This window comes from Portunus trituberculatus, chromosome 5 (genome assembly GCF_017591435.1).
Source record: "Portunus trituberculatus isolate SZX2019 chromosome 5, ASM1759143v1, whole genome shotgun sequence".
Classification (NCBI taxonomy): Eukaryota; Metazoa; Arthropoda; class Malacostraca; order Decapoda; family Portunidae; genus Portunus; species Portunus trituberculatus.
This window is the reverse complement of record NC_059259.1, coordinates 393130-406218: the sequence shown is the minus strand read 5'-3', so window position 1 is coordinate 406218 and position 13089 is coordinate 393130. Positions and strand designations below refer to the sequence as shown.

Genomic DNA, 13089 nt, shown 5'->3' with positions numbered 1-13089 from the left:
GATCACCACGCCATCCTGACCCGGGTAGATGTGGGAGTTGCACGGGATGAGGCCAGCTCTCGTACCATCTGGCAGTAGGATAGAGCAGACTGGTGCTCCCTCAAAAGTGACCTGCAACAAACAGACTGGCAAGCCCTACTGTCGGGAAGAGCTGATGCTATGGTGACAGCCTTTACCGAGCGCCTCAAAACACTGCAGCAGCAACACGTCCCTCACCGCCAGTACACCTCCAAGCCAACCGACCAGCCATGGTTTGGTTACCGCTGTCGATGCGCTGCAGAGAGGAAGTACTCCGCATGGCTACGACTCAAGAGGAACCCGACCAGCCGCAACAAAGCCAGGCATCGTGCGGCTTGTAAGAGTATGGTGGCCACATGTAAGTGGGCACAACAGAGGTGGGAGAGGGACCTCAAATCTAAGCTCTGTGGCCCAGGGGTTGGGAGCAAGACTTGGTGGGCCCTTGTCAAGGAGAGGCAAGGAGGCAGCCACCATGAAACTATCCTTCCCCTCACCAAGCAGGACGGCACCACAGCCACCAGCAGCAAGGAGAAGGCAAAACTCCTGGCTGACCTCTTCTCGACTAAAATGTCCGTCCCTGACCCAAATCGATCTCCTCCACAGATGGAACAGGAGTGTGACCAGGCATTGACAGAGGTGATGGTGACTCAGGAGCAAGTGGAACGCCTTCTGAGAGCAGTAGATGTCAGGAAAGCCACTGGTCCGGACGACATCAGCCCACAAGTCCTGCGCCACTGCTCAGAAGAACTGGCATCGCCACTTACAACAATATTTACTGCCTGTGCCAGGGAAAAAAACATGGCCTGCCATGTGGAAAAAGGCTCGTGTGGTGCCGATCCACAAGAAAAAATCAAGATCTGACCCTGCAAATTACAGGCCCATCTCCCTCCTGTCGGTAGTGGGAAAGATATTCGAAAGGATAGTGGTTGAAGCCATCAACAGCCACCTCCAGGAGCACTCCCTTCTATCTGACCAGCAGTATGGGTTCAGATCCGGCCGCTCCACATCAGACCTTCTGATGCTCTTAACCAGGGATTGGCAGGACTCCCCTGGACAATGGCCTGGACACCCTTGTAGTCGCCCTCGACATAGCAGGAGCCTTTGATCGGGTATGGCATGCAGGCCTGCTTGAAAAGCTTCGTGCCAAAGGCATACAAGGCCACCTGCTAATGTTGATGAGCGACTATCTACAAGGAAGAACCCTACATGTCGTCGTCAACGGGCAGCAGTCAGGGGACCTTCCAGTGGGAGCCTCAGTCCCTCAGGGATCTGTGCTGGGACCGGTCCTCTGGAACCTGTATATTGACGACCTTCTCAGGAGCCTGCCAGCAATCTCCGCATATGCTGATGACTGCACGCTGTCCATCTCCTACCCTCGCCAGAATTGTTGTCACGCCATCGATGACGTCAACCGACAACTCGGCGTGATACAAGAGTGGGGAAAGCGCTGGCAGGTGCAGTTCGCCCCTGAGAAGACACAGGCAATGGTGATCTCTCGGTCTCTAGCAGCCAGGCAGGAGGTTGAAGGAAAGGTGATGTTTGGCTCCATCACCCTCCCACTCCAGGAATATATCAAAGTTCTTGGAGTGGACCTAGACCGAGAGCTCCGATTTGACCGCCACCTCAAGCACGTTGCCCACCAAGCCTCTCTCCGGGTCTCTGCCTTACGAAGGGTAGCTGGATTACTGGACAAACGTGGAATCCAACTGCTGTACAAGGCCCAGATAAGACCCTACCTGGAGTATGGGGTCCTGACCTGGATATCCAGCGCGGCTACACACCTGCAACGGCTGGATAAGATCGAGCGACGTGTGCAGCGGCTGTTGGAGGATACACCCCCGCCGCCACCACAACAGGAAGAGAGATCCCTGGACACGCTGGAACATCGTCGTGACGTCGCAGCACTGGTGGTGTTCCACAAGGCCCAGGTGCAAGGCGTACCTCACCTGGCAAGACTACAGCTCCCCCCGCGAGTGGCTCAAAGAGATACGAGAACGGTACTCTCCAGCCACGAGCAAGTGGGGGTGCCAAGGTCTCGCGCCAGCCAGCACCAGAGGACCTTCATCTCCAGAGTGGCTCGCTTGTGGAACAAGTTCATTACAGTAGTGCCAGCAGTGAGTGAAATGACAACCCAGCAGGTGAAAACTGCTGCTCACAGGTGGCGAGGAACATGCCCCACACCAATGGTGCTATTAACTAATTAGTGAACAGACAAATAGTGCACTTAAGGCTTTTGAAATAGTGCCACGAGGAAAAGTGGTACTTTAAGCCATTAGGTTAAAGACTACAGTGATGGTATTTATATACACTTTAATTTATTACCATGTATGTATATATGTATGTAATACCATGTGTATCAATGTAGTGAAAACCTTATGTAAAGTTTAAATAAAAGAGAGAGAGAGAGAGAGAGAGAGAGAGAGAGAGAGAGAGAGAGAGAGAGAGAGAGAGAGAGAGAGAGAGAGAGAGAGAGAGAGAGAGAGAGAGAGAGAGAGAGAGAGAGAGAGAGGTATTACAAACAGAAGTTGCATATAAATAACAATGTAAATAAATAAATAAAATAAATAATAATAATAATAATAATAATAATAATAATAATAATAATAATAATAGAGGGCAGTTATAGGACATGGTGATAAAATAGTGAATGGTGAATCGTTAGTAATTAGCCAGTCAAAACATTACTTCATTAATCTGCAGCCTCAATGTTGACGCTAAGACAGAGAGAGATGGGGGGCAGGAGGAAGAGAAAGAAAGGAAGGGAAGGAGAGGGAGTGGAGGAAAAAAAAAAAAAAAAGAAAAGTAAGAAGGGAAAGAGGAGAAGGAAAGGAAAAGAAAGGCAAGTGAAGGAAAAAGAAAGAAAAGGACAGAAAAGAGAAGAGGCAAGTATTGAAATCTTGGGAAGAATTGCACCACGATTCAAGTAACAACTCACTCACTCACTCTCTGTAACATGCATTTTGTCTTATCTAAGCATGTTTCTCTTCTTTAACACACACATAGATGGGTAAAAGTAATAAAAGACCTATGTGGGAATACAAAATGGGAGAAGAGATTATAATGAAGAGTGAAGAGAAAGACCTGGGAGTGATTATACAAGACACCATGACTCCAGAACTTCAGGGTAAAAGTAATAGAAGATCTACATGGGAATACAAAATGGGAGAAGGTTATATATAATGAAGAGTGAAGAGAAAGACCTGAGAGTGACTATACAAGACACCCTGACTCTGGAAAGGCTCATGAATGGGTTATTTGCTTCAACAGACAACACACTAACAATCATCAGGGTGGCATTAAATGATACGGATAAAAGCATGATGAAAAAGATCATAACCACTATGATAAAACCTAGACTACAATATGCAGCAGTGGCGTGGTCACTATAGACAAAAGGACATCAGGAAACTACAAAGAATTCAAAGGACTGCTACAAAGATGGTGCCCAAAATAGACCTTACCTATGAAGAAAGACTGAAGGAAATAGAACTACCAGCTTTGAAGGATAGACGGGAGAGACGAGATCAAGTTAGGATGGGGAAGTGACCACTATGGAAAAGATTGAAGGATAGACGGGAGAGAGATCAAATAAGGATGTAGGAGATAGTGAACAATATGGAAAAGATTGAAGGATAGATGGGAGAGAGATCAAATAAGGATGTAGGAGATAGTGAACAATATGGCAAAGATAGACAGACAAGACCTGCTATCACTGAAAGAAGATGGACATAGACAGACAGATTTTTTTTTTTCTAATGTAGCGAAGAAGCCAGCCAAGGAAGAAAAAAAATAAATAAATAAACAAAAAATAAAATAAATAAATAAAAATGCCCATTTGAGTGCTGGCTCTCTAGACAGAAGAAAAGCATCAGCCAACATTATGGAGCAAATACCTCGATTCCTCCCTCTTAAAAGAAGACAAGTCGTAGGAAGTCAGAAATACAGATGCAGGGAGGGAGTTCCAGAGTTTACCAGTGAAAGGTTAGTATTTGAGGAACATTAAAAAGTTAAGTTTTCCACATAAGACGGTGGATATTTGGAATGGATTGAGTGAAGAGATTGTAGCAGCAGAAAGTGAGCAGATAAAATTAGATATGGAGACAGGTAAATACACAGACACAGACAGACAAATAGACAGACCAGTTTTCTTGACGACGGGGCGAATGGTGTTGCCTCCCTTGCCGATGATGTGTGAGTGGTGAGTCCATGGCACGTCCATCTTCATTGTGACCTTGTTTGGTGGGTCCAGCTCCTGCCGCACCAACAGGCTGGCCGCCCGCACTGCCTCCGCTGACCCAACCACCCGCACATGAGGATCTGCAACACACACATGCTCAGTGCTTGGTGGTCAGTGCTTACCCCACACCCTGCACACACTCACTCACTCACACACACACAGGATGATGTCTAAGAGATATAAAAAAAATACAGTTTCCCGCAAAGATGTGTTGAGACGTGGAACAGTCTGAGTGAAGAAGTGGTGACAGCAACAAGTGTGCATAGTTTTAAAGAGAAATTAGATAAGTGTAGATATGGAGATGGGGCCACATGAGCATAAAGCCCAGGCCCTGTAAAACTACAACTAGGTAAATACACACACACTTGAAGACATGTTAGGTCAGGCAGTGAGTTAAACCCCTAGACCACTGACCCAAACTAACCTGGTCCCCTGCAAACACAGACTCGACAAAATGGAAATACAGTGTTTACAATATGAGCATAAAACAAAAACACAGATGCCATGTCCACACACACACAAAAATACAAGTAACTCGATTGACATGATAGATGCGTTCCAAGAGGCATCGCATATTTCAAAATTCGCGTAAAACAAATTTGTAACTCATAAGAAACAATAGGTGGGATGCGGGATGTGGTCCAAATCGTGTATAAGCAAACCAATCTTGCAAATTTGATTAATTACATGTATAAGATTTTTTCAGTCACGTATTGACAAAAAAAAATTAAACACGTAAATCGAGTTACCTGTGTACACAAATTATGGATTATCCTAGTAATAAAACCTTACAACTTACATTTCCTCACGAAACAAATGTGAATCTTAAAAAAGACATGGGTAATAAATAAATAAGTAAAAATGCCACAAACTCAGGGCAAGCAAGAACATTAACTCCCTCAGTTCCACGACACATCTTCATATTTAGTGTGGTAACCATTAGGCAATTCTATACAGCTTCAGAAACTCATGTAGGAATTAAAATAGTGAAGATTCTGGACTACTAAGCTGCTGATGTCTATTGAACCTTGCTAATGTAAATAAAAATGTCTAATAACACCCAAATCTCACGATAAAAATGCGTCCCAGTGTTGAAGGGATTCAGAATCTGTCTAGTAAAAGATACATGACAGTGTTCTTATTGGTGTGAGCTGGACAGGAGGGAGCATCGCCTTGTGTGTTATGTACAGGTATTTGGTAGAGACACATGATCAGTGGTGGTGCATGCAGTATTAGTGTTTATTGGTGTGAGCTGGACAGGAGGGAGCACTGCCTTGTTTATTTGGTAGAGACACATGACCATTGGTGGCTGTTTCAGGTATAATTCACCGAAATATCAATGTTTAATAAATGCACCACTGTCGCACTCCTTCCCAAACAGCCCTGCCTTGTGTAGTGCATAGGTGTGTGGTACTGACGTGCAATTGTTCGTCATTTTCAACGGTAAATATCAACGTACAAGTAGACCAAAGTAACACTAGCGGCAGGCAAAGCAAGACTCTTTCCTCTTTTGCACTAAACGGTCTTCTCTAGTCTGATGATGATGATGATGATGATGATGATAATAACAATAGTAATAATAATAATAATAATAATAATAATAATAATAATAATAATAATAATAATAACAACAACAACAATTACTCATGAATCCTCCACTTAAGTCACATTCTCAGCATCTTCAAACAATCTTTAGCCTTCAAATGCCATTTCAAAATTATCATTATTATTATTATTTCCCCCTCCAGTTTTTGTTGCCCCCTGGTCAGCACTCCTCCTTTGATCTTGCTAACTGCAAGTCTTCCTTCCTCCCCTCCTCCACTTTCTTCTTCCTCTCAAACCCTATTCTGTCCACCTCTCTAGTGCAAGAGTTAACGAGTTGTCTCTGTCAATCACTGCTACTCTGTCCAGCTCTCAAATGCAAGAGTTAACCAGTACTCTCAATCACTCACCCCTATTCTGTCCACCTCTCTAGTGCAAGAGTTAACCCGTACTCTCAATCATTCACTACTATTCTGTCCACCTCTCAAATGCAAGTTAACCAGTACTCTCAATCATTCACCACTATGTCCAACTCTCCAATGTAAGAGTTAACCAGTAGTCTCAATCATTCACCCCTACTCTGTCCACCTCTCAAATGCAAGAGTTAACCAGTACTCTCAATCATTTCCCACTATTCTGTCCAGTTCTCTCAATCATTCATCCCTTTCTTGGGTAAACTCTGGAACTCCCTGCCTGCTTCAGTATTTCCACCTTCCTATGACAAATTCCTTGAAGAGGGAGGTTTTAACACTCATCCTCTGTAACCTGACCTTTCTATTCCTTTCTATTCAGCAGCCTTTTTGGGAACAAGTACTGAAGTGGGTGTTTTTCTCCTTCAGAATTTAGTTGTCCTTGCTTAAAAACACGTTATGCAATAAGTGCTTGTGTGTTGTGGGGAGGGATATCATGGCAGTCCCTCTTACATGCCAGTCAATCTTATCAACAGTGACAAGTGCCTCTCTGGCTTAAAAAAGTGACAAATTACCGCCAACAAAGTGATGAGGTGCCAGTAAGTAAGTGTGGGAGGAGAAAGAGTACAAGCCAACTCTTACAATAGTCAAAAAGTCTCAAGTTACCAGCAACAATGTGATGAGGTGGCAGTAAGCAGTGTGGGAGGATTAGGAACACTACAAGCCAACTCTTACAACAGTCAATCACAAGTTTTTATATGTTAAGAGGGTAAAACTGGCCAAGGGCAATGTAAAACGATAATAAAGACCCACTAAGTTGCCAATTCCCTTGCAGGTTCGACAGTTAGCCAAAAGAAAAGGATAAAAGTCTTGAAACCTCCCTCTTAAATGAAGTCAAATCATAGGAAGTTGAAAATCCAGAAGCAGGCAGAGAGGTCCAGAGTGTGCCAGCAACAAGGAAGCAGGAGTGAATAGTGAGGAGGACTTTTACAGGGTTTCAAAGGGTCCCAGGGTACCAGGCAGCAATTAGTGTCACTGTAGTCTGTCTTGAAACCTCCCTCTTAAGTGAAGTCAAGTCATATGTTGAAAATCCAGAAGCAGGCAGAGAGGTCCAGAGTGTGCCAGCAACAAGGAAGCAGAAGTGAGCAGTGGGGAGGACTGTTAAAGGGTTTCAATGGGTCCCAGGCAGCAATAAGTGTCACTGTAGTCTGTCTTGAAACCTCCCTCTTAAATGAAGTCGTCAGAGGAAGTTGAAAATACAGAAGCAGGAAGAGAGGTCCAGAGTGTGCCAGCAACAAGGAAGCAGGAGTGGATAGTGAGGAAGACTGTTACAGGGTTTCAAAGAGTTCCAGGGAGCAATAAGTGTGACTGTAGTCTGTTGGGTTCCTCTGTAGTGCTCAAGTATTTCATTGGACGGAATTAATGTGAAGTATTGATTAAAAGCTTGTGTGTCTGTATCAGCTATTACAGAAACCCTATAAACATTGGTAAGGTTGAAAAAAAAAAAAAAAAAAAAAATAAGTAAATAAATAAAGTAAGAAATGTGAAGTAGTATGCAATATGTAACAAGCAACTGAATGACTTACCAGTAGAGATGAACAATGAAGAACAGTGAATAAGAGAAAGCTTTGGTGGTGATAGAGATAACCTCAATGTTCACCAGATAAGTGAATCAACAAATAAAAAAAATACTATGTCGGGGATTAAGATAGTGAGGAGTGTGGCCATTAATCTTCTGACCATTATAGACCCTTCGTAATGTCAATAAAATGGTCTAATGGTACACAAATCTCAGGTAAAAATGTGTCCCAGTACTGAAGGGATTAAAATGACTGAAAACTGGTCATTATCTTCTGACCTCCATAGACCCTTCGTAATGTCAACAAAATGGTCTAATGGTACACAAATCTCAAGACAAAAATGTGTCCCAGTACCGACTGTTGCCATTAATCTTCTGACCTCCATAGACCCTTCCTAATGTTAATAAAATGGTCTAATGTGGTAAAAATGTGTCCCAGTACCAAAGGGATTAAAATTAGTGAAGACTGTGGCCATTAATCTTCTGACCTCCATAGACCCTTCCTAATGTCAATAAAATGGTCTAATGGTACACAAATCAAGACAAAAATGTGTCCCAGTACTAAAGGGATTAACAAACTAACAAAATTAAAAGAATGCGAGGCAAAGAAATGGGAGAGATAATAGATAGAAACTGAGGAACATTAGCAACATTTATGGAGGAAAATAACATATGAAAGTAAATGGATGGAAAATTGATAAATGATGGACATTAACAACACTACCAAAATTAAAAGAGAGGAAGAAAATGGGAATGAGAAGAGATAGAATAAAACTGATAAACATTAGCATAAGAGTATAGGAAAATAAACAGATAAAGATGGATAATTGATAAAAGACGAACATCAACAAAACTACCAAAATTTAAAGAAAGATAAGAAATAGTGAGAGAGATTAGATAGATAAAAACAGAAACATCAGCAACATTTAAAGAAGAAAGATAATGTAGGAAAATAAACAGATAAGGATAGATAATTGATAAAAGACAACATTAACAAAACTGCCAAAATGAAATACAACAAAAGTAGAAAAATTAAAGACGAAATGAAGAAATAGGGATAAAGATGAGATAGATAAACAAACATTACCAACATTTATAGAAGGAAGATAATGTAGGAAAATAGACAAGAATGGAAAACTGAGCAAAGATGGACAAAATCAATGGAATAACTGAGAGATGGATGACATACAAGTTACAAATAGGAAACCGAGAAACATTTTATCAACACAATGAGTGAAAATGAACAAAAAAAAAAAAAAACAGTGGAATAACAAATGGTGAGAGATGGATGACAAAAAAGTGACAGAAATGAATGTCAATAAGTTACAAATAGACGAGAGAAAAAGAGAAACAGAGAAACGTTAACTATCAACACAATGAGTGAAAGTGAACAAAAAAAAAAAAAAAGTGGAATAACAAACGATGAGAGATGGATGACAAAAACGTGACAGATGGACGAGAAGTTACAAACAGACGAGAGAAACACAGGGTAACATTAATAGTGACAAATGGATAACAAAAACGTGAGATGGATGACAAAAACTACAAATAAACGAAACACAGAAATAGAGAAACGTAAATAACAAGAGTGGGAAAGCAAAAAAAGTGACAGATGGATGACGTTACAAATTGACGAAAGAAAACGAGAAACGTAACTTTTATCAACAGAATTAGTCAGTGAACAAAACTTAATGGAATAACAAACGGTGAGAGATGGATGACAAAAAAAGTGACAAATGGATGACAAAAAGTTAAATAGACAAGAGAAACACAAAGAAACGGAAATTTTATCAACAGATTTAGTGAAAGTGAACAAAAAGTGAAATAACAAACAGCGAGAGATGGATGACAAAAAAGTGACAAATGGATGACAAGAGGCAGAAATGGATGACAAAAAGTTAAATAGACGAGAGAAACACAAAGAAACGTAACTTTTATCAACACAAACTCGCACAGCAGAGGAAAACTGAGCCACAAGTCATACGGATACAGGAAACACAAAGACCTCCAATATTTAGACAAGACAAGACAATGACAACAGAGATAAAAGAGGAAAACTGAACAAAAACTGGAGATAAGAAGAAAATAGATAGATAAGAAAATAAAGACAATATGAAAAAAGACACAACACCAGCAATATTTACACAAGACAATGACAGAAATAAAGAGGAAAATTAAAGAAAAACTGCTGATGATAATAAAAACTGGAGATCAAAAAAGAAAATAGAGATAAGAAAAATAATGACAAGATGAAAAATAAGAAAAAGAAAAATTAATAGAAAAATAAGATAAAAACTACTTGAATAATGGAAGAAAAAAAAGGAAAAAGAAAAAAAAATGAAAAAAAAAAAAAAACGAAAATTAAAGAAAAGAGAAATTTAACCAAAAGTACTTTAATAATGGAAAGAAAAAGAAGAAAAAGGAAAAAGAAAAAAGGAAGAGAAAAGAAAAAGATGAAAAATAAAGAGAAAAATTAAAGAAAACAAAAAGAAATTTGACCAAAAGTACTTGAATAATGGGAAGAAAAAGGAAAAAAAGGAAAAGAAAAGAAAACAATTACCAAAAGATGAAAAAAAAGAAAAAAAGAAAAATGAAAGAAAACGAGAAATTTGACCAGACTTGAATAATGGAAAAGGAAGAAAAATTGAAAAGGAAAAAGAATAAGAAAAAAAGAAAAACTATCAAAGTAACGAAACATGAAAGAAATAATATATGAAAAATTAAAGAAATATGAAACATGGAAGAGAAAGAATGAGAGAGGAGAGGAAGAAGGAAGATAAAGATGAGAGGAAGAAGGAAGATAAAAAGGAGAGGAAGGAAGATAAAGAGAAGAGGAAGAAGGAAGATAAAGAGGAGAGGAAGGAGGAAGTTAGAGAAGAGGAAGGAGGAAGATAATGAGGAGAGGAAGAAGGAAGATAAAAGAGGTGAGGAAGGGAGAGGAAGATAAGGAGAGGAAGAGAGGAAGGAAGATAAAGAGGAGAGGAAGAGAGGAAGAAGGAAGAGAAGAATAAGAGAAGAAAGAGGAAGGAAGAAAAGGAGGGAGGGAGGAAAGCAAGACAAAAACAAATATTTTTAAAAAGTAGAATACGAAGAAAGAGAATAAGACAAAGAAACGAGAATTGGTGTGTGTGTGTGTGTGTGTGTGTGTGTGTGTGTGTGTGTGTGTGTGTGTGTGTGTGTGTGTGTGTGTGTGATGAAAAGAGTAAAGATAACAGTAAAATTTTGAGCGAACACACACACACACACACACACACACACACACACACACACACACACACACACACACACACACACACACACACACACGAGGCAAGAATAATTAAGGTAGTAAAGGAAAAGGAGAGAAGGATTAATTAAGAAGATGGAACTCAAAGAAATAAAAGAAATGTAGCTTGGAGGAGGAGGAGGAGGAGGAGGAGGAGGAGGAGGAGGAGGAGGAGGAGGAATAATAAAAAAAAAAAACTGCGAAAGAAAAATAATAAATCAAAAGAGAGAGAGAGAGAGAGAGAGAGAGAGAGAGAGAGAGAGAGAGAGAGAGAGAGAGAGAGAGAGAGAGAGAGAAACGTTGTGACACTGCGTTTTATCTCTTGTCTCCCTCCGCCTCGCTATCTCCTCCCTTCAACTCTCGAGAATCTTCCTATCTCTCTCTCTCTCTCTCTCTCTCTCTCTCTCTCTCTTTGGTGGTCCTTATGACGCCATGTCTAATAATAGCCGTCATTAGTGTTGATAAAGCAGTGAAGTGTTTAAAGTAATGAAGTACAACAGACACAAAGAAACACAAACAACAATACAAGTAATAAAAATCAACATTAGGAACAAAATACTGTAGTGACGAATGTTTGTAGGGAAGACATCAAAACAGAGATATTATTGAACCTTGTATACCGTGAACAGGGGGCAGTGATGTTCTAAGGCCCTTCAGTACTGGAACCGTGTGTGTGTGTAATTCACTGTTTGATCTGCTGATTAGACCATTTTATTAACATTTGGGTCTATGGAAGGTACAAGATTCATGGCCTGGAACCTTGTATACCGTGAACAGTGGGCAGTACAAGATTCATGGCCTGGAACCTTGTATACCATGAACAGTGGGCAGTACTGGGATGCATTTCTACCGTGTGTGTGGGTGTGATTAGCCCATTTTATTGACATTAGGAAGGGTCAATGAAGGGTAGGAAGGGTCTATGCAGGTCAGAAGATTAATGGCCAGTCTTCACTATTTCAATCCACGACATAAATTTCTGAAGTTGTATAAAATCGCTAAATACTGACCAGAATGAATATAGAAACGCGTCCTGGTACTGAAGGGGTCAAACCTGGGACGCATTTCTACGAATGTGGGTGTGAATCGACCATTTTATTGACATTAGGAAGGGTCTATGGAGGGCAGAAGATTAATGGCCATAGTCTTTACTATTTCAATTCACCCCACATAAATTTCTGAAGCTGTATGAAGTCACCAGTCAAAAGAATGAATATGGAAACGCGTCATGGTATCGAAGGAGTTCAAGAGAGATTCTGAAACGTTATGTATGGTGAACAATGAATAGTGAACCGTGATTTATGGCTGTGAAACGGGGAAAAAGAAAAAGAAAAAAAAAGTGATAGAAAAAAAAAAGTAGAGCGAATATTTACGAGGTTTAAAAGGCCATATTCAGAAACGCCTTGCTATCTAACCACGGCAATTTTTCAAGGCCACACAGACAACTAACAAGGTTTTCATGGCAGTTTCTCCTTTTGACAAACTAGAAACCTTGCTAATCCTTCACCAGAACCATAAAAACGCCCTAAAAAAAAAAAAAAAACGCTTTGCTCTCACCACGACAATTTTTCAAGTCCTCAGAAACGATTAGCAGAATTAAGACAGTTTCTCCTTATGACAAACTAGAAATCTCCGCTAATCCATCACCATAACCATAAAAACACTATTAAAAACGCCTTGCTTCTTCACCACAACAATTTTTCAAGTCCCGAGACAACTAGCAAGGTTTACAATTACAAGACAGTTTCTCCTAACGATACACTAGAAATCCTGCTCATCTATCACCAGAACCATAAACACACCCTTAAAAACGTCTTGCTCGCTCACCACGACAATTTTTAGTCCCGAGACAACTAGCAAGGTTTTCAAGAGTTTTCCTTCATATAAACTAGAAATCTTGCTAATCTATCACCAGGAAGAAAAAAAACCACTTTAAAAACGCCTTGCTCTCACCACACTATTATTTCAAGGCCACAGAGACAACTAGCTGGGTTTTCATGAGCTTCCCTAGTGACAAACTATAAATCTTGCTAATCCATCA

General features: G+C 40.5%; 1 protein-coding gene across 5 annotated transcripts in view; it reads right to left on the bottom strand.

Annotated features, from left to right (window-relative positions):
* LOC123513389 (protein bicaudal C homolog 1-like) overlaps positions 1–13089 on the bottom strand; it is a 121927-nt gene that overhangs the window by 51819 nt on the left and 57019 nt on the right. For all 5 annotated transcript variants that reach the window (XM_045270526.1, XM_045270534.1, XM_045270542.1 and 2 more), the window contains one exon: positions 4159–4335. In XM_045270526.1, coding sequence (XP_045126461.1) covers positions 4159–4335 — 177 coding nt within the window. The remainder of the gene's footprint in view (positions 1–4158; positions 4336–13089) is intronic.